Source organism: Stegodyphus dumicola, chromosome 3 (assembly GCF_044657685.1).
Source record: "Stegodyphus dumicola isolate Sdum_Otavi_A_Nest chromosome 3, ASM4465768v1".
Taxonomy (NCBI): domain Eukaryota; kingdom Metazoa; phylum Arthropoda; class Arachnida; order Araneae; family Eresidae; genus Stegodyphus; species Stegodyphus dumicola.
This window is the reverse complement of record NC_140770.1, coordinates 203,786,013-203,813,400: the sequence shown is the minus strand read 5'-3', so window position 1 is coordinate 203,813,400 and position 27,388 is coordinate 203,786,013. Positions and strand designations below refer to the sequence as shown.

The 27,388-nt window shown below is 33.1% G+C and overlaps 1 protein-coding gene across 1 annotated transcript in view; it reads right to left on the bottom strand.

The window, feature by feature from the left end:
• The window catches only part of LOC118201572 (deoxyribonuclease-1-like), a 67,343-nt gene that overhangs the window by 33,259 nt on the left and 6,696 nt on the right, over window positions 1–27,388 (bottom strand). The window contains exons 2-3 of the mRNA XM_035373690.2: window positions 23,093–23,344; window positions 17,640–17,728 (exon numbers count right to left, since the gene is read on the bottom strand). Coding sequence (XP_035229581.1) covers window positions 17,640–17,728; window positions 23,093–23,341 — 338 coding nt within the window. The 5' untranslated portion in view covers window positions 23,342–23,344. The remainder of the gene's footprint in view (window positions 1–17,639; window positions 17,729–23,092; window positions 23,345–27,388) is intronic.

The following is a 27,388-nucleotide window of genomic DNA, read 5'->3' as shown; positions in this document are numbered from 1 at the left end:
TGGTTCTTCAATTTCTGACTAACTACCACCGCGCTCGTGAAGTAAGAAAAGCACACTTCGAACTCGTTTTCTTTCTATTTAACTCAGAATACTTCCGCTGATAATTTGAATCCTTGCGCGTTCTACTAAAATTTACATACTCTGGCATTGGCAGTTCCAGGGAAAAGTAAGGCTTGACAGGAAAGATAGTTTAAACTTAAAATAAATGTTAGTTAAAATAAATATAAACCCTACACACTGTTAAATATGTTTATGTTTTTAGTTAGAAATCTGGTGTTACTTTAATATTTAAGATTATACAACTTTCCCAAATCTGTGAAACTATGTCTATATTTTATTTAATTTTCATTATAATAACATTTACATAAACACAGATGCTTGCAACATGAAATATCAGTAGATTCAACCAATATTAGAGAAAATTATGATTTTTTTTAAATTTGGTTACTTGTATAATGATAAATTCAGGCGAAATTACTTTTTTTATGAAAAATATTGCGTATTTCGCCCTGAGTCAACGTAAAAATATCATATAAGGAATTTAATGGCATTTCTTTGTTAAAAATTCAGTCAAGTAGTCGAAGAACGGTTTGGATGCATGGTAAGCAACAAATGCAGGCACTTTCAATACAAAGTGATTAAATGCTCTACATTTTTTTTCAAATACTTTTTTTTGGCTATTATTCTGGAGCAAAATTGTTGAGAATAATACTTGCTCTTTAAAGAAATACTGTAATTAATTAAATCGCTTGAAGTGCCCTCATTTCAGATTTACATAATCTTCTATTGAAGTTTTACTTGTCTGCTTTCATTCTTTCTGTCCAATTTTCAAATATGGCTATTTTATGCATACCATTTTGAAAGGCTATGTCAATTTTATCCACATTCTCTTAAGTTTATTCCTTCTTTAATTAACACAGCAGATATAATCCGACTACAACTCTGCAAGCCCATCCATTGAACATCAGAATATTAAATAAAGCAATCAATCAAATAAATAAAATCACTAGCGACAAGTATTGAAAACTAAATGTATATACACACTTGAGCAATGATGGTAGAACTGCCAGATGCCTTTTTTTTTTTTTTTTTTTTTTTTTAGTTAAGCTTGTAGAGACATTATGTATTTTTGGAAGCAAGCAAGATGAAAAAATGAGCAATCGCCTTCGTCGTGAATCGAACCACGGACCTCTGGAATACCGGCCCAGCGTGCAGCACGCTGGGCCACTACACGACGAAGGCACGCGAAGAAGGCGGGAAAAATACCTTATACACTCCCCCTTTTAAAGAGCGACTGGGCTTTTAAGGGGACCCAATCGCCAAATCCTGGGTGTGGAGAATCCTCATCCAACACCCTTTTAGTTCGGGTGCCAAAGTAGAGACATTAGGTATTTCTGGAAGCAAGCAAGATCAAAAAATGAGCAATCGCCTTCGCCGGGAATCGAACCACGGACCTCTGGAATACCGACCCAGCGTGCAGAACCACTACACCATGAAGGCACGCGAAGAAGGCGGGAAAAATACATTATAAGCTTACGTAAAGTATTGCTTTTTATTATAGACTAATTTGCATAAACAAATAAATTTTATACATACGTATTTTAATATACATTAATTTTTTTTTAAAGTAGCAAAAGTGTAGCACAAAAAAGTGATGGAAAAGCAGAAAATTAGAGAAATCGCATAGAACATAAATAAATAAATAAATAAAAAAGGCAAGTCTGCATTTTCCATTCTACTACGCCATTTGAGGACACTCTTGTGCAAAATTAAGAGAATTTACTCATTATGTCGAATTTCTGAAAAACTAATGGGCAGATAGATTTTAATCAAATTTCGCATGAGTATACATTTATAACAGAGATGTGCCATTCAACAGTCATTTTAAGTACGCATGAATACCAATAAAGCTCATAGTGCAGAGATGTTCAAAAATCATGTTATAATATAGAAATGAAAATGAGCTAATATAGGGTCTCTTCTCATAGTCAGGCAGATCTCGCAGAGTGACAGGAGGCAGTTGAGGAGCTCCTGTGGCTGTCGATCTGGATTTTCTGTGGATTACTGGAGTAAGGTAGGTTTCTAGGTTTCCTGGAGTTTCCAGGTAACCATTAACCTGGAAAGTGCGGATAGCCTCATTAGCCTTACGGGGACGAGGGTCGTTCATTGACAGGAACCCAGACCTGAATGCGCCCTGAAAAGTCGAACATAGGGCTCTAAGATCTCCTCTCTGTACCTCACAGTAATCAGGAAGCCTCTATCAAACATATGCGGGGTGTGCGACCTCCAATATAATGCCTGCCCAAACCATTATACCTCCACCACAGTAATGACATTTTTCCTTGATGAGGGGAGGGATGGCATCGTATTCCAGGCTCTCTCTAGATACAACTACGCCGAGAAACAGTGTCCAGGCCGAATTCGAAACATCTGTAAAATGCGCGGTGCTTCACTGAAGTCCGATCCAAGATGCATGTTGTCTGTGCCGTGTTAAATGCGCCTTCTTGCGCATAGTAGTGAGGGAAACTCAAACAGAGGATCTTCTGGCATACAACCCTATCTCGCATCTTCTGGCATACAACCTCCATTGGGCAAATCTTGAACTCTGTATCCATATGCGGCTTGTGATTGGCCTGTCTCCTGTCTACCCAACAATTCTTCTCATTCCGTCATCCATATGTTCCTGGCTACTAATTTTACCTGATCCATTATAAAATTTACCAAACTCGTACGAGAAACACGGTGGACGTCCTTAAGGATTGTAGGTACAGAAATCGCCGAAAATGCCTAATGCGCTTTTATCTCTTCCACAATGACAGCTCCTCAGATATGCACGCATACCCTTACGTATTCGACTCTGAATGTTTATATAATTCTTTGGCGGCATTATTAGTACTTTTGATTCAATACTTTTCGTAAAAATGGGTATATTTGCAAATTCTTTTAATTTTGCACATGAGAGCATATTAGATTTAGAGATAGCGTTTTTCCAACATACGTATTTTGACACAAAATGGGACATTTTCTTAAATGATATGACAGTTTTGTTACATATTTCGATTCTGCACCTCACATTATACAAAATGCCAAGTTTTGTAAAAATCCCAGGTGTATGTTATTATTTTTTTTTTAAATTAGCAGTCAAAATTTTACCCACGCAGTGTTTATTGAATTTCGCATATGTTGATAGTATCTACATTTAAATTAAATATACTTCTTCTTTCATATTTGACATTTAGATTTAATTCGAATAAAATTCATACACTTTTTTTCTGATTTATTTAAAAATTTGGGTGTACTCCAACTGCGCTAATGAAAATCCCCCCCGGGTCGAGCTATAGTCTAACTGCGCCAATCAAAATTCCTTCCCTCCTGCTGCCTACCAGGTTACAATTTAAGTTTTCGAAGCCAATTGTAGCCAAGAGGAAAATAAAAATAAATAAATAGAATTACATATCACAAGAACAAGTAAAAAATATCTAACAAGCAGGCTAATTACTTGAATAACAGTAATAAATACGAGAGCTAACAAAGAAAATAAAAGGTATTGGTAAACATACATATTAAAATTACAAACATCTTTCATTTATGATAATAATATAATAAATTAAATAATTATAAAGCATACAAATTATATTTTTAATAAATTACATCAATAATAGTCAAGCTGTCTGAACTAGACTAGAAAATTTAATAGAGTGCAAAAAATTATTCCATATCAAAGTGTGTTAAAGTGTGCTAGAAATATTTTTCGTTAATTAAAGCAATCATGTAAATGTTTGCAGAAATTAATAGTTAAATTAAAAAAAAAAAGCTTAGCATGAAATCTATTATAACAACATTACTATGCGTTTGGATCACTGACGTATAAATTGTAAACAAATTTGCATTATTATGCTAAGAAGTTTTTCTACAAGTTATCTAAAAGAAAAGAATTAGATAAAAAGTACTGCAAATTAATATAATCAATCAGGCCTCTCAATAAATAACAGCTTATTTTTTTAACCAAAAACTAAAAATTAGGATGCAAAAGTTTGTGTAATATACTTGGAAATATCTGAACATATAATTAGTTAGAAACATACAATTAAATTAATAACAAGCTAATTAACAGTAACATTAAGCTTAATTTCATTCAATCTAAAACAAGCAATCGATCAGGAGCTCCGCATAACTGAAGTTTTAATCCTATTTTACGTAGATTTGCGTATAAAATAAAAGTTGCACTTGTGAAACAAGTGAATAATGTACTGATAGTCAACAGGAATTAAAATACAGTGGTTAAAAATATAACTACTTGTCAGAAGGTATGCAAAGTTGCCATGGCTAGAGAAATTGAATGATTATAGGAAACTCATAAAGTTAAGCGCTACAGTGTGAAAAGAAAATTCTGGAATAAACATGTTAAGAAAATTAGATGGAGAAATAATCCTTAATTTATTGATATCCATATAAACTCTATTCTTTTGGAAAAATGTTACATATAATTTGCCCCGAGGTATCAATCCCCGAAACGGAGTTAATTTCTTTTCTTATTTTTTCTTATTAGAGAGATTTGTAAAAAGATATGCTGAGGTAAAGGTGAAAATTTTTGCAATATTTTTAAAGAATAAATTAAAAAAGTATTTTTACTTCATGAACTGAAATTTTTACGCTACATTTTTATACAGTAAATAAGTACAAAAAAAGAAAGAGCTGGGGGATCACTGGGACTAGAAACTCGAGTCGAAGTACCAAAGTTTAGTGACTTTTCCACAAGACCTTTTGAAATTAGGCTGAACAATATATTAAAGAAAATAGAAGATACAGCACATGTAAGAACAAAAGTGGGCTGAATTAGAGATTTACATGTTTGGTGAATGAGTTAAACTTACCTGTATGCCATTATGAAATATTAGGAATGTAGCATAAAAGCATGAATGAAGAAGGCAATGGCAATCTAAATCATTGTAATCTAAATGTATATCATTATCAGTATCCGCTATTAATTTCAATACTGCTGAAAAAATTATAAATGAATTATATTATAAATCACATGAACTCGTTGCATTATAAATTACAACAGTTAGAAATATTATTAGCGTGATATAGCGACCATCTTTGTTAACAAATAATTTCAAGTAATTAATTTTACAAATAATTCAGCCTGAAACTAGGTTGGAAAATAAGCTAAATCCTGAAGATTAAGCTTTGCCAAGGTGTTAGAAACATCTTCTATTAACTAGAGTTGTGATGCAAGAATTTGTAAAAATTATCATTTAAATATAAATTGGCATAAATACAATACAAAGTATATAAATTCTACATACATGAAAACTTGAGTACAGTGCAACAATATGTGAAAAAGGAATGGATTAAAAGGGAACTAAAAATCCCAGGATACGAATATAAGGGAGTTTATTTTTTTTTTTTTTAAATTTATTTTTTTTTTTGTTAATTATGAACATTCTGCTGATGCTCATAATTATTAATTTATTAATTAAATGTGTATTAGAAATTAAATGTATGCCAAAGTACATCAGGTGGAAAACAGAATAAATATTTAAACGTTTCTAGTATTAAAATGTGGAATTTGTAATAAAGTTAAATAACCTTAAAATAACTTCAATGATTAAAAATGGAAAGCTTAATACGGGAATATGTTGCAATAATATTAGTGTGAATTTAGAACGACTTAAAAATTTCTATTTTTAGATTTAATAAAGATAATTTTTATAATTAAATTAGAACTGTTTACCTAAAATGGTAAATTTGGAAGTTAAAACCATTTTGCTATCTAAGAAGATTTGTTAATATTTATCTAAACAAGAAACTTATTTAAGGTGAGCTATAAATCCGATATTTGATACGTTGATTATGTATCAGTTTTGTGTATGTCATTAATCTATCAATTTTACTATTCAAAACTGATATATATATATATATATATATCAGCGACTAAAATCTACAACTTTACAACTTGGAAAGTTTTTAATTCTTACAGAGAATAAAAAAGATCTGGCTCATCATTCCTTTAAGCATCATAAAACTTTAAAATGAGTGTAAAAGAAATTTATTTTTCAGCACACGCCAGACTTTAAATTAATATTTGTTTTACATGCACAATTTTTACAATATTGATAAACGAAAATAAAGGCTTGTGTTCAGTAGTGATTAAGAGTTGCTGACAGGAGGCGCTGCTAGCGCGTTACACTCTCGACCTACGTAATTTGAATTGAGTATTCTTTTCTTTTGTATACTTGCTGTAACAGATCTTACAGCTTTGTGATTGAGAATTTGAAATGTTTTGGAGCCAGATCGTTTCTCTACAGCAACAAAATGATTAATAAATATATAATAAAGTAAATATCTTTGTTATTAAATACAAAGTCAACCAGCTCCTGAGTACAGTTCAGCTTGCACTCTCAATAGAATGTCCCATTAATGGCGATTAACGACTTTTTACCCATTAACCCAATCTTCTTGGAAAGAAATGGGAGACAGGAAACGTCGCGCAGTTCGTGGATTAGAAAAGAGAGGGACGGGGATTTTCGATCAAATTTGGCGCAGTTCGTACCCTACCAAAATTTTTTTATCTTAAAATAATTTACGTAAATTTATGAAAAAATTTTGGATTATATCCTATAAAATTTTTACCGCCCTTTTAAAGCAGATATATTTCCAGGTACACCCACAGAAAATCAGAGCTATTTATTCAAGATTTCCTAAGATATACATGAATTTATGAGTTGGCGGGTTTTGAAATTCGCCGTTATAAGCTATAATAATGCCAAATGTGTTTTACGCACTTTATTAGAATCTTCAATGAATTGCAAAAATTATTTCGAATCTTTAATTTGAAAAAACAAATTACTGAGGATTACTCATATAGTATTTCTTTATTCTCATTTTTATTAATAATGATTAAGAAATATTTATTCATAATATTTAAAAAGCTACTTTTTAAATTTATAACAAATATTAATCAAATATTAAAATTTGTTTTCTGTCATAAGAGTAATACAAGATTATAAGGTTTATATTTTCTTTTCCCTGTGTAGCAAAAGCAACAAATAAAATGATTCTGAAAATGTTTTATTTTCTAAGATATTTCTTAGCATTAACTGCATGGTAAATTTCTTAAACAAACTGCTGTTTATATTTGAAAGGACCGCTAATACTATCATCAAAGACCCCTTTTTTTTAAAGAAAAATATATTTTTATATAAAGATAGGATTTAGAATAAACACATTTTTGAAAGTCAAATTACGATTTGTCAAGATGTGATTTCAAAGCGTCAGTAATATAATAAATGATGATTATTGTTACATTTTTTTTTACATTATTGTTATTTCTGTTACATTAGAAAGGTATAATTATCGGGTATCACAAATGTGGCCGATCCTTAAGGGACATATCTAGCGATCTGAAGAACCCAAAATCGACAGTGGCCTTTGTGATTAAGAAGTGGAAGGTGAGCTGTGATTGTCGGAATGTGCCCCGAGTCGGCAGACCTACGAAACTGGGAGATAGAGACCGATGAGTGCTGTCCAGAGAAATTCGGAAAAACCGCACCCAACCGATGGCCCCCATCCGCGAGGAGTTTCAACAGGCATCCGGGAGGCGTAATGGCAAACCGCACATTGAGTTGATCAATGTTAAACGAATTTCGCTTACTGCGTATGCCCAAAAGAAAATTTGGCGCAGTTACAACTTTGGCGCAATTTTAATAGAAGATAAATACGGTATATGGTCGATATTTTGTTATCTTGGCTGTAAACAGTTCGAGGTTTAAAACGTGTCAGGTTGTAAGCTGCTTCATTACTTGGAGTGTAAATGTCGATTGTAAACTACCCAAATTTTCTTTTAAAAAGGATTACATTTTACAAAGGAAACATTACAAGATATATTAGCTGATTATACTTCTGAGGAATAAAAACAATTGAGTATTTTTCATACGTTCCATTCATATATACTTTAACAAATTAAGGATTAAATCTAGTTTAAATTACTGAATTAAAGGTCAAGTAAATTGTTGTAAGTAAATGAAATAGACTGTTGCAATTGTAAACAGTCGATAAGACCTACATGATGAACAAGCTTGTGTAGGGTTGTTTATGCTTAGTCGCCAGAATTCTCTCCCACGCCAGCGGTACACCATTGAGCATGCGCAGTAAGCGAAATTCGTCAACATTGATCAACTCAATGTGCGGTTTGCCCTTAAGCATCCGGGAGTATTGTTTCAATGAATACCATCCGTAAGGAAGCACATCTGCTTGGTTTTTATGGTCGTGCTGCTGCCCATAAGCCTTTGATCACAAAGTCCAACCGCGCTGCTCGGTTAGTGTGGTGCCAAACACATCGAAATTGGACCGTAGATCAGTGGAAACGGGTTCTTTGGAGTGACGAATCAAGGTTCACCTTTTACCTTTCGGATGGCAGGGTCTGGGTCTGGCGTCTACCTGGAGAACGTCTCCTGCCAGAATGCATTGTGCCAACAGTCAAGTTCGGCGAAGGTGGAATTATGGTCTGGGGGTGTTTCTCCTGGTATGGGCTGGGACCCTTGGTCCCCATTCATGGTAAGCTCAACTCCGATGCCTACTGCACTATTTTGGATGACAATGTGCTTCCTACGTTGTGGCAGTTTTACGGGATGGACCCCTGTTTCTTTCAGGACGGCAATGCCACTTGTCATGTTTCGACGTTAACCAAGGCTTGGTATGGTGCCAATGGAGTTCATCGAATGGACTGGCCTGCCTAGAGTCCAGACCTGAACCCTATCGAGAACCTCTGGGACGAGTTGCATCGCCAAATTCAGGGGTGCACTACCCGTGCAAAATCGGTGAAGGAACTTCTATGTCTTCTCCAAGCCGAGTGGAAGAAAATACCACTAGCTGTCATACAAAGACTTGTGGAAAGTATGCCCCGGAGGGTCCACGCTGTAATTACCTCTCGTGGAGGCTCTACCAACTATTGATTTTGAATAAAGTTAGTTTTTCTTTTCTATCACAGGTGTCCAAATACTTATTGGTAGTCAGTGTATATATATATATATAGCAACTCAAATTACATACTAAATATATATATAGATAATAGATGGATGGATGGATGGATTGGGTGGGTGGGTGGATATTATTGGTAGTCAGTGTATATATATATATATAGCAACTCAAATTACATACTAAATATATATATAGATAATAGATGGATGGATGGATGGATTGGGTGGGTGGGTGGATGGATGGATGGTTGGATGGATGGATGGATGGGTGGGTGGATCATGGAGGAAGGAAGTAAGATGGAGTCGCCCTAAACAAGTTCCTCGCGTACCCTGCTCTGAAGCACCGGCGATCCCTACGTGGTGACCAAAACATTGGGTCATTTACCATTGAGTTCAATGGGATTTGACGCGTTCGAATGTAAATATTTTGTAATTACGTCGTAAATATACATATAAATGTATATATTTTCTTTTTCTACAATACTTCAGAGTCCTAAAAATGTGAAAAGAACATATTTTTAAACAGCATTTCATTCTGAACGGAATTAAATGCTATACTTTTCACAGGAGAGTTTTCTCAGAATGGTTTAATTTGAATGAAATATTTTCACAAGTTTTCGTTAATTACATTAGAAAAAAAAAATTAAGGTAATTCGATTTTATTCGGTTAAGGTACAAAAATTAAGATGTAGTTAAGGTACAAAAATTATTGTATTATTAATATTAAAATTATGCATTATTTCTTTTCTATTTATAGAGCTTCTTCCTAAAATACTTTAAATACTTTCTTAAATATGACATGATTTTTTGGCTTCTGAGGCATCTTTTAAATCGAAAAATGTCAATTTAAATTAATGCTCTATTCGGTTCATTTTAAATTAGAGAATTATTAGGAATTAGTGAAATACTTTAAATAAGTATTTCGCTAATTCCTAATAATTAAATAGGTATTAAATAGTATTTGACTTTCTCTGAACATTTCTGAAAGGGAATAAAATATTTTTTTTTTTTTTAAGTATTATTTAAAACTTGTAACTGAGTTATTATAAAATGTAAGGGGAATAATTCTTTTAATTATACTTATCAGATCTTTTTTACCCTTCATTTCAACAATACGTGTTCCAAAACTCTTTATTACGTTCTTAAGTGCGCATCTCACAGCATTTGCTTTACAATACTTTTAACAGATTGCTTTCCAATACGAACAATTCTTGCTTAAAAAGTTTTATAACGTATTTGTCAACAGGATTTAAATTTATTTTTACAATTCAATATTAAGGTTATTATATATTTAGATAACATTTATAATTATTATCCAATAGATACATTTAATAAGTAGATTTCTTCACAGTACTTTCACAGTTGTTTATAAGTGAATAAATTCTTCATTTCAAATACATTTATAAATAATTTAATGAATATTTATGTATTTTGTCAAAGGCAGATACATGGGTTTTGCAATAATATGCAACAATAATATATGGATGTGAAAAAAATTTGTTTTATTTAAAACATTTTGGCATTTGGAAAATAAAATAAAAGTAGCGAATACTCTATCAAGGGTATCGAAAAACGTATGCAATTATTCAATAATAAATCTAACTATAAATCTAACTATAAGTTCAATAATAAACCTTTGAAACCAAATCTAACTGCGAGAGAAAGAGCTACAATGCGCGAAATTCATTCTAACCCGGATATTATCATTTCAAAGGCCGACAAAGGTGGCCAGATAGTCGTCATGGATAAGAACACTTACATCGATGGTGTCACTAAACTCTTAAACGAAGGACCATATAATCCGATCCCTAAAGATCCTTCACCTTCGGACTTGTCCAAAATAAAAACTGCGATCAAATCTTCGCAAATCATTTCAAGCAACTTAAAACATTCGCTTATCCCATCTGTTGCGAATTGTGCCAGATTATATGCTCTTCCCAAAATTCATAAAAGTGGTATTCCTTTCCGCCCTATTGTATCAAATTTAGGTACTGCCTCGTATCCTTTAGCTAAATATTTGGTTTCTAGATTTTCCACTCTATTAGACAATAACATTTACACCATAAAAAATTCAATAGAGTTTGTAAAAAAGGTTAAAAACATTTCTCCTAGTAATTTACTCATGGTTTCTTTTGATGTAAAATCATTATTCACCAATGTCCCAGTGGAGGGTGCATTTAAGATGTCTAGAAACCAGACTTCGCGAATTTCATTTCTCTTGCATCGAAATTGATGAGCTAATTTCTCTCACTGAACTCTGTTTGAAACAAACACATTTTGTTTTCCAAAATAAATATTACAAGCAAACTGAGGGATTAGCCATGGGAAGCCCTCTCAGTCCCATCCTGGCTGATATCTACATGCATTATTATGAATCAAAACTGTTTGAAACTTTAAACTTCCCGGCATGGTTCCGCTACGTAGACGATACTTTTACCCTGTTTGAAGGTAATAAAGATGATTTAAATAAAGTTCTTTCAACAATGAATTCTATCGATCCTCCTATTCAGTTCACTTTTGAACTTGAGACTTGCAATTCTTTCCGTTTCTCGACATTCTGGTCACACGTAACACATCCAATTTCAGTACTACAGTTTACCGTAAACCTTCATCTGTTTGCCTTCCACCACACTTTAAATCATGTCATCCGACTAAACAAAAGTTAGCTTCATTTTATTCCTATGTTTTCCGTGCTCTTCAAGTTTGCTCCTCCAAACTAGCCCTTGATGAAGAACTAAATTATTTAAAAGCAATAGCTATTGACAGGGGCTTTTCACCCAACATTATTAATCAAGCAGTTAAAAAATTCTCATCTCAACACACTAAAAGCCACACTCTTATTTTAGGAGATTATAAAATTTCTGTTGTCATTCCCTTCTTTCCATCAATTAGCTATAAAGTTGCACATATTTTGCAGAAATTTAACTTTCGGGTCGTTTATTCTCCCATCAATGAAATTTCAAGTTCCATACTCAAGGACCCCATTCCGGATATGAATTCCTGGGGTATTTATAGGATTCCTTGCCAGTGTGGTTTAATTTACATTGGCCAAACTAAGAGAGCCTTAAAATTTCGCATCAAGGAACATAAGGCATATGTTAGAAAAAAGGAAACACAGAAGTCTTCTGTTGCTCAACATTGTTGGTCCGAAAATCACACTTTCAATTTTTCTGCTGCTAAAATTATTCAAAACACATCTTCCATTGGAGAACTGGATTTTCTAGAGGCATTTCACATTCATAAAAATCTTTCTGTTCTAGTTAACGATCCTAATTCCAATCCAAATTTGCCTTCGGCTTTTAGAGAAATTATGTTTTAGTTCTGGTTTCGCCAACAGATGTCGCCACTTGCTTATTCTTGTCCAGGCTTTCTTATCTTATCTAATCATTATTTCCTATCTTGTTCATTTGCGGTTTTGCAGCTGAAGATGGTGGTTCGGTAAAACCATCGAAACTAGTCCTGTGAAAATTTTGCAAATATTACGCTGATTTTTGTTGTTTGACTTCTGAATTAGTCGCTGTTGTTAGTTATGGAAAAATAACCAAGATGTGATTTTTGCGTAAATGTCACTAAACTATACAAATTGCTATTATCCATCACACTATGAATGTTTCTTTCATGCGAAAGTGTCCCTTTTACGATTTGTATGGAACTGTCGTGTGTCGAAATACTATCAGAATCCTGTCAAGCGAGCTTCTGAATGTAAACAAAGAACACCCCATCTGGTGACCTAAACTTCAAAGCAGTGCTTCACTTCTAGTGTCGATTGGCCCCTCCTTCCTTTCCTACCTCCATGGGGTGGATGGATGGATGGATGGGTGGATGGATGGATGGATGGACGGACGGAAAATGACGCATATATTAAGTTGGTTAGTTATTACTTGTACGAAGTAAAAAGCAAGTATTGTAATAGCAAAACGTTTCAGACATCAACGAAAATATCCATTTTCACCGCTATCGAATGCAATTTAACGATGTTTTTGCGTGACATCTCTACGTAACGACTCTTTCACCCCCCAAAAAATTATAAAACTGATTTTAAACGAATTCTGAAGAGAATTTTTCGTGGTATCTGTGCGTACGTACGGACGTTCGCATAACTCAAAAACGAGTAGGCTCAGAACGTTGAAATTTTGTATATAGGACTGCTATAACATGTAATGTGCCCCTCATATTTGCAATTGGCCGCCCCAAAAGTATATAAATATATGTATATATATATATATATATATCCACTCTCTTACTCGGCTCAGTGACCTCAGTTTCTTTATTCTTATATGTTTGTAAATCGCGCCCCTTTTTTGCTTTAAAATGATTGAATTATGTTGTTCTTATCTTCCGATTAAGGTTTTTATGCCTATAGTTAATCTGCATGCACTAGTTGTAGAATAATCAACAATTTAAAAGTTGTTTAAAGTGTGGCTAGCCTAATTATTTTTGCCATGGCGGACACGCTTGTTTCCATTTGAAACTCGGCAGAATAGTGAATTTGTTGCCAATCTAGCGAAACTAAGCTTCGCAGCAACAAAGATAATGCCTTCTTTTATTATTGAGATTTAAGTTATGCTTAATCTGTTCTGGAATGTATTCGACGAAATCGGTGTTTAAGATTTATTTCGTAATTTTTAATATAGATATTTTTAGTTTTTATGTATTTTAGACTTGTAGCGAAGTAAGGACTGAATTAATTGAATGAGAAATACTGAATTGTCTGTGAAAAGCTGTTTCTTTCTTTCTTTTTTTGTTTTGTTTTGTTTTGTTTTGTTTTGTAAAGTTTTTTATACATCTCTTTAGATTTATTATGATATTTGAATAGAACATGTGGCAACGATTAGATAATTCTTCAGATGATATAAATTTAGCGCATTCTGAGTTATAAAATGAATGAAATATAGCGCTGCTAAGGAAATTTAGCTCCAGAGTGCCAATTTTGCGCATTCTCAGTTATAAAATGAATGAAATATAACGCTGTTAATGCAACTTAGTGCCAGAGTGTCACTATGGTAAACAAATATAGTGAATTTTAAAGAGTGCATATATTCTATGGTGGTTTATGCGCTATCGACGAAGTAGATTTTTTTCAATCAATAAGTTTAAATGAAATGCAAGAAAAAAATGCGTATAATTTAATATTCCGTACAAGGAAGTCATGTGGTGTACACATCAGGTTTTTTAAGTATGGGAAAGCACATTGAGGCCATCTGTCTAAGAGGAGGAATTCTTTGTGGAAGAATTTTTTAAAGAAACGCGGCTCATATTCACGTTCTACATGGAAAAAGTCATGAAAATCATGAAGGCAGTTAGTTTGCCTGGGTTAAATTCCTATACAAACTATCAGCATTTATCAATCTTTAAAAGCTCGGCCACTGGTGGAACCGCTTAAATTATTAGCCAGTTTTCTAAATTCTAATTTGCTATTTTATTTGCAAATATTTAAACTATTAGTATATTCTCAGACACAAACAGCAGAGTTTTGCTAGCGCATTAATTTTAAAATACTAAGCCTTAGTGTAGTGAAAACGAACATTCAGTTCGGTTTGTTATTTTCGTATTTACTTGGAATCTAAGCTAAAGATGGAATGATTCTTCATCATTCATCCTGGGAAGATTAAACCGAAGTTTATATTAAGTGATATTAGGCTTATCTTACAAACACTTTCAAAACAAAGCTGCAGCTTTAGTTTGGTTCAGTTGCTGACTTAATTAGCTGAGAATTAATCCAACGATTTTTAGTCTTACGTTATTCAGTTGGAAACCATAATTCCAAATGCGTCGTACTGCACAATAATGCATCCTCTCGCCGGTCAAAACACTTCGCAGAGCCGCTCAGTCCTGAAAATAAGCATGTCTTAATCATCTCGGGTGTTCTCCAAATTTGTCATGTTGCGATTATCTTCGCTTAAAAAAATTTTGTCCTTTGAAATTGTCCTTTGAAATGCTCTTTCAAAGGACAGTTTTTTTATGACATGAAAATAATAAAAGGAATGCGTCATTCTACTCTTACAGCCCTGCCGAAAACAAACCCCTGTAAGCTTTAAATGGAAGTGCTGTTTGTTATCAGTTGTATAAGATTTTAAAGAATTTATGGGTTTTGGCTAGTCTGAATAGATCGTAAAGCTTGTAGCCTTGTTTTAGTATTGTTACGAATTTGGTATTTAAAAAGCTAATGTTAGTTCAATTATAAATTAATTGGTTTTATTTCCCGCGCAGTGCAGCGCGTGACGAATATTAAAAGAAGAAAGCTAAGCCGGAAAATTAAAAATACAAGAGCGCGTGCATTAAATAAATAAATATCTCTTTTTGATTTCGAGAAAGTACTGGAAAATTCTAGCGCGTGATTTTAAAATCTTATAAAAGGAGGAAAACACCTCAGTTTGGAGTAGTTGCTTAGTTTGTTGTTGTTTAGAAAACTGCTGTTGTTGATTGTAGCGAATTCGCGGATTAGCTTTCTTTAGCTGTTTTGAATTACGTTCTATTGGACATTTGAGTAGTTAAAAGATTACTACTGTGAGATATTGTAATACTGCATGATAATTTGAGAAGATTTAAGCATTTTTGTTGTGATAATAATAAATTTTTGTTTATTTTTCATCGGACTTGTGCATTCATTTCGTAACGAACCCGTACGCACGCAACAGTATAGTTATTATGTATAGCAGAAGGATGGGATTTGCCGACATATTTTACGTTACTGAAATTTGTGATTTATCTGAACACAAAATTCAGTTCCACTCCCATTGTTAATCTTCGGTTCGACAGTAATTATAATAGAAAAGTCATATTTAAATATATTGAGAGGAAAAATGAATATTGTTTATTTATCTTCAAATGTTAATGCAAAGTCGCACTTCATACGCGAGCACAACACCCCCTGTCACCACAATGCATATTAAATAACAAGTAATTGACATTAACATCTGATGAACAGATAATTCATTGCAGAGTTTAATTATGAATTTCAATTTTGCATTGTGAATAATGGCGCCAAAGCAGTGATACTCTACATGTGATCGTTTTGCACTGGATGAAGAAAAGCAGATAATTCGCATTTATTTCTGAAAGATAAATTTAAATCCTAGATATCTTAGAGTGAAAGTTCTTAAATTGAGCTATGATTGTACTACTGTGTCTTTTACTGTTAGTAAGGCATAGATACTATCCTGTTAACCTTGTTTTGTTTAATTTAGTCAGGTATGTAGGAAACGGTCGTGCAACTGTGACTGTAATTCAGTTAGATAATGCTCGCAAAGGAGACGTTAACGATGACGAATGCAAGACGTATGGGAATGTGACGATTATTCTTTTTTATTTTTCTTATCATTTTAATTTATGTAAATAAATCGTAGTAAAGTAATAACTCAATGAGTTTTAGTGATGATTATATAGATGTTTATTAGTTATGTTTTCGCTACAAGTAGGTAATGATATTAAAATAAGAACTGATATTTCTTAATCATAAGTTCGAATGAAAGAGTGCGGAAAAATTTTCTACAAATAATTCGAAAGATAGTTTCCGACTATAAGTATATCTTAACCAGTTAAAGGACTCAAAAGTGGTCACTGGGACGAAATAAAGTAAACCGTGGAAGATTTTGGTGCTGAACTAACCTCACAAAACATTTTTCTCTTTTACGATAAAAATGTAAACGCTAACGGAAATGCTGTGCGGAAAAGTTAAACTTTACTCTTTATTAAATAATTTGAATGAATATGAAATAAGTAACCTCTGGTTTCGAAAAATAAAACAAGAAATTGATGGTATCGCAGCGGTTCTGAGAGCCAATCGGATGCTCGTATCACGAAATATGTAGTTGAAATACTAGATCGTAGAGTGAGCTTTTATAATGATGGTAAGATGCTTAAAACTACTAGAAAATAGACTCGCATTCAACCCCTAAGGTTGAACACTAAGGTCAAGAACACTGTGGCCTTGTTACATCACACTTCATACGCGAGCACAGCACCTCGTGTCTCCACAATGTATATTAAGTAACAACTAATTGACATTAATTTTATTATAGGCAGATGCGTTTTGAAAATGAACTTTCGCATATTTTAAGAAGAAAATATCTGGAGATTAAAGTTTTAAACGACATTTGTACTGAAAAGTAAGGAAATATGAACATATTAAATGTTTTAAACTTCAGTGGTAACTTATCGTCGGTTTTAAATTATTATCTAAAGTAGTAATATAGTATGTCAATTTATACTAAATCCTCAATATTAAATTATTAACTACACGAGAATGAATAAGTAGAACTTTTATAAGAGTTCTATTACAAGGTAGAAATAAAAAAAAAACAACAAAAAATTTAAATTTGCATCACATTAAAAGGCGATCTTGGTAAATACAGTTGTATGCAATGGGCCCACCCGCAGTAGAGCGGTAAAGTCTCTGAACACTGGTAGTTCGAATCCCGGCGAAAGGGCCTGCTGGAGTTGCATTTCGGTGGCTTTCGCCATGGATAAGGTCTATGCAAGCCAGATTCCTTAAGTCCTTCAGGAAGACATCCCTTTTCTTAAATATCCTTGGAGTGCTTTGCCATAATTAAATTAAATAAATAAAATATAAAAAGTATGCAACGAAATTCGATAAATTTCAGAAATAAATCTTGACAAACATAAAGATTTCATGCTTATTTATTGGAAATTACTTACGCATTAACGTCTCTCAAAAGCTTTTCCATGAAGTGCGATTCAGATGTCATGACCTCCATCACCAGCATAAGGTCATAGCGACTAATAATCTGAAATAATATTTAATTGTAGTCCGTAGGAAGCATTACAGAAAAACTATCAATAAACTTAAATAATACATAATATACCAAGGACAATATTTTAAGTAGGTTGTAATAAATGCAAGACTCGATAATGATCTATAATAATTAGTTGTAGAGTTGGCATTGCGAATTCTAAATTATATATGTGGGTCATATTTTGTTTCCGGCAACTTTTATTTTCGAAAATTTTGTTGACATATTTTGGCAGACCGTGTTTCTTGTCTTAATCTTCTGTTTTAAAATAAAATGCATCGTGAAAACTATCGTCTGCATTTGGAAATTATTACTTGCTTAGCAAAATACATTAGCAGTTCCACATCTGATGTGAACGTGGTAAGACATTAATGATTAATGACGAGTTTTATTATAAATTTGAGAATTTATCATTGTAAAGAAGATAACAGTGTTCGAAGTACCTAAAAATTTCTTGATGTTCAACTATTTGTAATGCTATAAAACAATGGAAATTGCGAGGAACTGTTGAAAATGCACTAAAGTGCTGACCACATGTACAAGCTAATACAGAGGAATCCAAGATTTATATTATGCAAAATCAAATTATACCAAAAATTTATCAGTGTAAAACTTGCAGGGGATGTAAAATAAAGATTTGCAATGGAAGTGAACATTGAAACTGTTAAAAAAATGATCAAGACATATGGATATAATAGGCAGTCTGCAAGAAGAAAGTCCTTCGTCAAAAAGAAAGCAAGGAATATAATCTTGGCTGTCACAGAATCCATGGTAAGCAAATATTTATTATATTGAAACAATGTTATATTTGTAGATATGTCAAAATTTTGGAAGTGCTGTAGGGCGAAAGCCGAATGAAGAATTGAACAGGAAAATCTGTTATTGCTTTACTGCTAAGAACGATTGTGGAAATGTTTCGTTGGTTGGGAGTGATGGCAAAAATGTACAGTGGTGGCCAAAAATTGTGGACACTTTTGGATATTTTTATGTTTTGAACTTTATATGCTTATAGAAAATGTTACATTTCGCAAAATGCAAACTTGTGTGTATCATTTTAAAGAGAACTTATTACTGAATTCAATACAAAACACAAAATTCAATTATTTGCAATACAAAAAAAGTAATATGTACTTTAATATAAATAAAAAACACAGTTTTGAATTGGTTTGTAATGTCTAGCTTTCCTGGTCAATCACTATTCTTGTTCTGAGAACCAATCAAATGTTAGTAACTGCCAGTAGAAACTGACACCATGTTTACACTTAAAACAAATCATTATTTTGCTTGGACAGGAGGACCTGTTTCTTATACACTGCAATTACAAGTAGGAATTTTTAAAAAAATTTTTATATTTAGTCAAGAAGCAATGACATCAAATAAAAGAGTAGATTGGACACCTAGAAAGAGATGTAATATTATTGTGTTACGAGAAAGTGGTCTTTCCTATGCTGAAATTGCAAGACAGGTGGGTGGTTCAGTGACTACATCTGGAGTCCGAAAGTTTTGTTTACGATATCAGGAGACAAATTCAATAAAAAAACAAAGAAGGAAATGGCCGAAAAAGATGCACCACATCTATTGATGACAGAAGAATTAAAAGACTATGTCTCCAAGATAGAAAAATGCCATCAGCGGCCATCAGATGTGATCTGAATGATGCTGGTGTTTCTGTCAGTTCAAGAACAATCAGGAGAAGATTAACAGATGTTGGACTTAACAGATGTTGGAGGTAGAATTCCACGAAAAAAGCCTTATCTTAATTTTCAGCAACGAAAGAAAAGACTACAGTGGGCAAAGGAACACATTAATTGGACAGATGATCAGTGATCTCAAGTTATATGGAGTGATGAAACTAAGATATCGTTATTCGGTAGTGATGGGCAAAAATATATAAGACGTAGAATAGGAGAAGAGCTACATTCATGCAACTGTGAAGAACCCAGTCAGTGTTATGATTTGGTCATGCATGTCAGCAGATGGTATTGGTCGCCTTCATGTCATCGACATGATAAATTTACAATTATGTGTAGTCATTTCCTGTATCCAAAGGCGAGGTCATAGACCTCATAAGGCTTCCCATTTAAGATTATTGGTGGCTAAACGTTTTATTGAGCTAATTGCTGTGGATATAGTCGGGCCTCTTGTAGTGAATTTGGCACGCAAAAATACATTTTGATTATAACTTATTATTTGTTTCGATGGCCTCTGTTCCTTTACAGGACATTACAAAAGAGGCAATATAAAAACTTGAGCAATTCATTTCTTCTCATGGGATACATACTGTTACAATGTACTGTAATGGAAGTCCATAAACGACTGGGAATAACAAAGCATGGTACTATTAGTTATCATTATCATTATCATTATAAGGGCACAGCCCCGATCCTCCTAGCCGGCACAAGCCAGTCGTATGATAAAAAAATGGCCAGGGAAAAAAATACGCATAAGAAAAAACATATAAAGTCCAAAATCTGAGTCTCAGTGCCGAATTCCAATTATATTTTTATTCGTATTTATAATTTTCATTATTGTCTCTGCAAAATCTTTCAAATTTGACTAGTTCCTTTTAAAATCTTCCTTAAAATTCTTTCTATATTTCTCTCTTGCAATTCGGGTAACGTACATTCATCGACGAAGTGCCTGCCGTCCCCAAACTTATCACATATTAAGCATTTATCATTATTTTGTAGATGGAACCGATTAAACTAAGCCGGGAAACGCCCATTATTAGTCAGTACCTGATTTATATCAACATTATTTATAATATTCATCTTCTTATCCAGAAGTCAAACAACAAAAATCAGCGTTACATTTTCAAAATTTTCACAGGACTAGTTTCGCTGGTTTTACCGAACCACCATCCTCAGCTGCAAAACCGCAAATGCGGTTTGCAGCTCATTTGCGGTTTTGCAGCTGAGGATGGTGGTTCGGTAAAACCATCGAAAGTAGTCCTGTGAAAATTTTGAAAATATAACGCTGATTTTTGTTGTTTGAATCTGATTTAGTATTTATTCGGCGTGTTATTGTGTCTTAATCATTCATCTTCTTGTTTAACTTTATATTTTTCATGAACTCTTTTTTCTTATAAGACGACTACCAGCAAAAATTCCATTCTGTATAAATCCAGTTTTCTATTTCAGCAATGGTCTCTTTTTTTAATCTTGGATATCAAAATTATCGGTCCCATTCCCAAGTGCCGCCATTTTAGCAAGGGTGTCCGCCCTTTCATTTCCAACAATTCCATTGTGTTCTTTTACCCAGTGTAATTTAACAATATGTTTTCTTACAACCTTTTTAAACAAGTCTTTTATTTCATTAATCAGTCCGACTTTTATGATCTGGTTACCTGCAGACAAGTGCCTGAAGCGCAGATAAATATTTATAAAACATCGAACTGCTAATTTTTTATCAATTCGAAGCCTTTGTCAGTGCATATAATTCTGCTTGATAAACCAAATTCATGAGTTTAAGTTTTATTCTCCCATTGTTTATCTCCACTCCATGAAAATAAATTACCACAGCGCTACCCACTCCCCCATTAGTTCCAGAACCATCTGTAGAAACGTCTATTTCGCCACCAGAAGGAAACTCAAAATCATAAAATAATCCAAATCGTGTAATTGGGTGAATAATATCCTCATTCTCTTGTTGAAAGGCCTTACTTGTAAGTACTTTTTGTCCAATTTCAGTATCTGTAATAATTTTATTAGATAATAGAAAATTTTTGTAGTATAATTTGTATAAAATCTAGAGGGTGGAACAACCGCAAGGACGCAGGCGACTTCAGTCGAAACGGTTCTGAAGGCTCTTTAATGGCAAGCATCCAGCCTATCTGCAGGATGTCCAATTTCATTCTAATCCTAAGTAGCTCCTCTGCCCGGCAGTCCCAAGCTCCGACTCCATAATAAATTAATTATCAGTCCGAATTATTATTTATCACTATTATTAGTTATGCCCCGAATTATTAGTTATAATCAGTTTACCCCCGAACTATTCGTTATCTCCCCGAATATAATAGTATTGTGGAGAGGCTGAATGCCACTTCGATTAATTCATTCACTAGTCAGTCAGAGAAGATACGGACAGTTTGCTGTCGCCTTACTGGCATATAAGACGAGGAAATATAAGGATCTTCAGGAATGACCTGCATTTTTATTACATGTTAGAGACTCAAACATACCTATTGATTTATTATTGACAAGTAATTTTTGGAATTTAAGATGATAAGGCAGTTATTCTGAAGATTTAGTTTCGACTTTAGAAGAATTTATAGTTGATTAATAAGAATTTATCAATAGCTGCAGAAAAGCAAGAAGGTTATGTAGACAAGAATGCTCATGCTGTCTGCCTCTACACTCCAGTGGTATAGCTTAGATTAGCTAGGAGATTGCCCAGATATAATCAGGATCCTTACAGCATTGCTTATAGAGATAGGAAATTCACGATAACGAAATTATAGTAGAGGATGTTGTCTACCTCTACACTTCAGCGGTACAGTCTGGTATGACTAGGAGATTGTCCAAATTAAATCAAAGTCCTTGTAGGGTTATTGAGCAAATTGCTAAAGTTAACTTAAAAATCGTTTCCGGCTCAGACACAAACTATTCATGTGGATCGTTTAACAAATGCACAGCAGAGAATGAAATTCCTCACACTATGGAATTTTAATCCAAGTTCTTCTAGACTCAGAGACTGAAACTCATCACGCGCCTTATTACTTAAGGTCTAGCACAGCGATTCTCAACCTGTGGTACGCAAGAGAAAAATAGGCGGAACGAAAAGAAACAAAATATTTTTTGCAATTAAATTCAACATTAAATACTCAGCATCCTATTTAAGCTTTTTATATAACACTTGTAAATTTATGCGATCTAAACTTTGCTCAAGATCAATAACCACTCATAGACTTTAGCAAAATAATCCGTTTGTACTTTCACAAATATTCATTTAGCCATAGACATAACAAATATGTCATAAATGATGTTTTCAAAAGGAGTAATAAATATAGAAATGGATGTAGTATTTAAGAGGAAGACTGGAAAAGTTGTATTAGCAGTAGTGAATCGAATAGTGAACTGCGAACTCAGTGAGAGCATAAAAAAACCTTATATTTCATGTAGGTCAAACCTATGGTGCTAAGTTAAAATCTGAATCCTTTCAGATTTTTAACTTTAATTCTTTCTGCTTTATTTAATGATTTATTTATTTTATTCCTCTCTTTGAAACAGTGTCTTTCTGCTTGTATCTACTGTTATTATGTGATGTCCTTGATGTTACATTTGTGGGGTAAAAAACCAAAAGTAAATGTTTGGAAGAGCATTATGCTGTAAGTTTTTGTAGCTTATCATAAAACCTTACCTTCTCGATTGTTAACATAATATCTATATTCTGGAATTTTTTCTTCCCCAGAGTTTGTATGTTGTATGAACCAATGTGAAGAGGACGCTCCACAACTTTGCTTTCTTCGGTAGCAACTTTATTCGGTTGTTTCTTTTTCCTGATTGAATTTCCCATCTTCCGTGTTTCAGCATATTTTTGCCATTCGCTTTCAGAAAGAATTTGACAAATTAACAAGGTAAATAAAAGGGTCACAAAAGCGAAGTACATTATCTGAAAAGTTAAAAAAATTATTATTATTTTTTACATAGGGAAATCAAAGAAACTTATGTTCTTAGGCATAAAAGATAATTTAATATTAGTGTATTAAATTTTGCCATAGAGATCAAAATTTTTTTCTTTCTCAGAAGCCAAAATATGGGCAAATTTAATTTTTTATTTAAGTCTAACAATGGCATTAGAAAATACACTCAACTGCCATTATTTTTGCACTATTCACTACCTTTAATACTCTCTACTCTTTTTAAGTTTATTATGTTATTTTACACAGATAAGCACTCGAACGTGGAGCTTGCTTTATATCACAGCTTGTTAAATGTGATGCCTATTATGAAACACATATTAAAGGAAATTCATGAAATGTGTATTCAGAGATAAGTCTTGATCTAAAAATATGCTATATTTAATTCTCCTACTTTGCACAACAAGTTTCAAAGAACTTCGAAATCCTAATAGTACTAGTAAATAATTCGAATGAAGTTATTATAAGCATAATTAATATTTCTGTTAGTAAAAATTCATTGCTTTATTAGTAAAAGTCCCAATTGCTTATAACTATGGGAAATTTTGAATAAAAAAAGGAAAAAGGCAAATACGAAATGAAGCTTCAATTCTAAGAATTAGTTTAAATTTATATTCAAACAAGATTTCTTTCACTTTGTCTCTTTGCTTAAAAGTGAGTGAATTAATAAGATGTGAATTCCTTTTGTGATGTGGGTTTAAAATATCAGTTGTGAGTACGTAATATTATTATTTAATTTGAAATCACATATAATTGAAGCCACATATAAATGGAAAAATAATATTCCATGCAAAAATGAAATCTTATATAAATGAAAAAAATATTCGATGAGTAATGAAACTATGAATAAATGAGAAAATTAATGTTTCGTATTTGCTGTATCTCAGAACATTTCCATATTAGCGAAAATAAATGAAAACAATGTCTAACTTACATATTAAAGCCATTGGACATACTTAGCTATAATACTTTCTATACTTCACTAGGAATACAAATGAATGCAAGAAAAATATACATGTAAGAAATATGTAATGTATGAAAAACTTATAAGGTATTTCTCCCGCTTCCTACCAAGCCTTCGTGGTGTAGTGGTTCTGCACACTGAGCCGATGTTTCAGAGGCCTGCAGTTCGATTCCCGGCAAAGGCGGCTGCTAATTTTTCATGTCTTTGGCTTTTCCAATTAACCTAATGTCTCTACAAACTTTTATATTGAAAACTGGGCTGACTTTTACTAACAGTGGTGTTTGCATTTGTTAAATTTAATATTACTTTTTATATACATATTTCCTATTTTTAACGATGCCTGCCTCAAATTAGAAATTAACGTTTTATATTGTCATTATATAAAATTTATACTTAATTAAAATTAAAATTCAGAACACGATATGTAATTAATAAGCTACTACTCCTCTGAAAAATCAATAACTTTTTCACTCTTCAAAGTTTACCTATCTGAAGACATAATTATCTTTTGACAACGTTGATTTTATATCAGTTGCAATTTGTTAAGTCAGACAATTTTTAAATGACTCGGTAATAAAATACAAAATGTCTGGCTCATTGTTATTGACTTTTCCTGTAAATTCTAAAAACGAATTTTGCAAAACGTTTCTTTAAAACCATCGTATTAGAACAATAGGGTTGAAAAATTTCATATTTTATGTATTAAAATATTAAACATAAACTTCGATTACTGAGTTCTTCTAATTTCCTAGTATTCCATAAGATGCTACAGGTGTAAAATAAATAAGCGTTCAGATTATGAATACACTTTCCATTCAGTTCCTGGGCAAAACTTTTAAAAGTAGAGAAATTGCCGAAAGTCCGAAGTAATGAAGTCCCATTCTAGACTGTCAACCATGAGGGCCTCACTATATACTCATGCGGATGAGCAGTCCTTTATACGTGCAAGTTACGTGTGGTTTTTGACATCTACAGGCAATATAAAGCAAACTTCATTAGTCCATAACATATTAAAAAATCATATCGGTTCCTGTGAAATTTTTAGCAAAGCCCGTACAGGAAATATTTCTCTCTGTGGTAGAATCTGACGGCAAAAGCTGACGAAATGATTGCAGTTTATAGGATAAAGATTCTGGGTGTTACGAAAGGTAAGCCGTAAGAAAAATTGTCTTTTCGTTATTGAGATTGCCTTGCTGAATTGCCTTGTCGTTATTGAGATTCTCCTAGTAATAATATCTGAGTGGCTAACTCATCAATTTCACGTGCTACTGCACTGGTATTGGCTTTCTATAAAGATGATCTATCTTTTCCGCCAATGATTTTTTAAGAGACTAGTTTCTTCAAATCATCTGAATATGCCACTGGCCAAGGCTCTGAACACTGATTTCATCGTGCTTGAAACCCCAAAGAATTCTCTCACTACATGGGCGTTTTCGTTGTTTTCCCCATTTGTAACAGGAATAAGAATGAACATTAAATACTTAGAAGTTCTCTAAGAAGGCATCGTTGTCTTTAGGCAGATAGTCGTAGCCATGTGTTGCCAAAACTTATTAAGACGAACTTCTAAGATTCGCAAACCCCCATATGGGATGGATCTTTCTCCGGGAGACAAAAGAAAAAGTTATAAATTGTCTATATGATAAATCTTTTTAGATATAATTCCAGGTCACCGAACAAAGCTATAAAGCTAGCTAGATATTTATGTTGATGAAATTACTTTATTTTGGGGGTGTGTGTTTTAAAAAAATCATTCTTAAAGGTATAAGGTATTTCTCCCGCTTTCCTAGCGTGCGTTCGTGGTGTAGTGGTTCTGCACGCTGGGACGGTATTCCAGAGGTCCGTGGTTCGATTACCGGCGAAGGCGGTTGCTAATTTTTCAACTTGCCTACTTCCAAAAATCTTAATGTCTCTACAAAGAAAAAGCGATTTTTCCTTGTTATAAAGGATTAAACGATTTAATACAATTTGTAGTGCCTGGTCCTCCGAAAGTGTAACCCTGAAAATAGGTAGCGCCCTCTAGGCGGAAAAAAGGGTAAGTGAGAGATTGGCTTTCGGTGGAGGAGGCCGAATGCTCAGTATGTTCAGTGTGGTAATCTTATAAATTTAAGCAATTCTATTATCTGGATAAACTCCGATTTACCTTACTAATTTATTCACACACTCAACGTAAACTATATACACTTTGTACAAATCGAAATATATCAGATAATAGAATTGTTAGATTTATAAGATTACCATACTGAGCATTCGGCCTCCTCCACATGCGACATGCGACGGGGGACGTGGGCACCACCCCTTTACCGTCGGTTAATTGGTGTAGCGCCACGTCCACCAATATCTAGAGTTGAACCTTGAGTCTTTCAAAAGAGCAATTACATGGCCATACAAGGGCTGTTAATATTTAGTATTACATTCTTGTTTGCTGGTTAACATATTCTATGGATAACGTGATTTACAGAGTTACATACTGACTTTGTCTCTCATTTCCGGCATACAATGCATATGCATTACCTGAATTACATTAATCTTACATTGCGTTGGATTACTTTTGTGTACAGTTACAGTTTTTAGCTGTACATTTCAATAAATATACCTACATTACTTGTAGATTGCATATAAATACAGTTTGCATGTACAGTTACATATGCCAATATTACATGTGCCTTGCGTTACATTATTTTTATATACATACATAGTCAGGCACGCCTGCTTCACATATTACTTAATTTTACCTACACTGCTTAAACTTAGGTTACATACACTTGCAGTTGCATATAGATACATGCAGATACATTCTGATTAATTTTTTAGATACAAATATTTACAAACATAATAGTCTTACATGTTACTTACATTACATGTTATTTGGGTACTTATTGCATAATTTTCCAGTACATGAAATAGACATTCCAATACATACATTGCTTTGCGTTAGACATCCTATATCCCTTATTCATAATACAAAACATATATGTTACCCATGCATTTTTATTAGACATTTCTGCATTTATATTGCATTACTTTAAATTGCATAACTTACTTATACATAGCT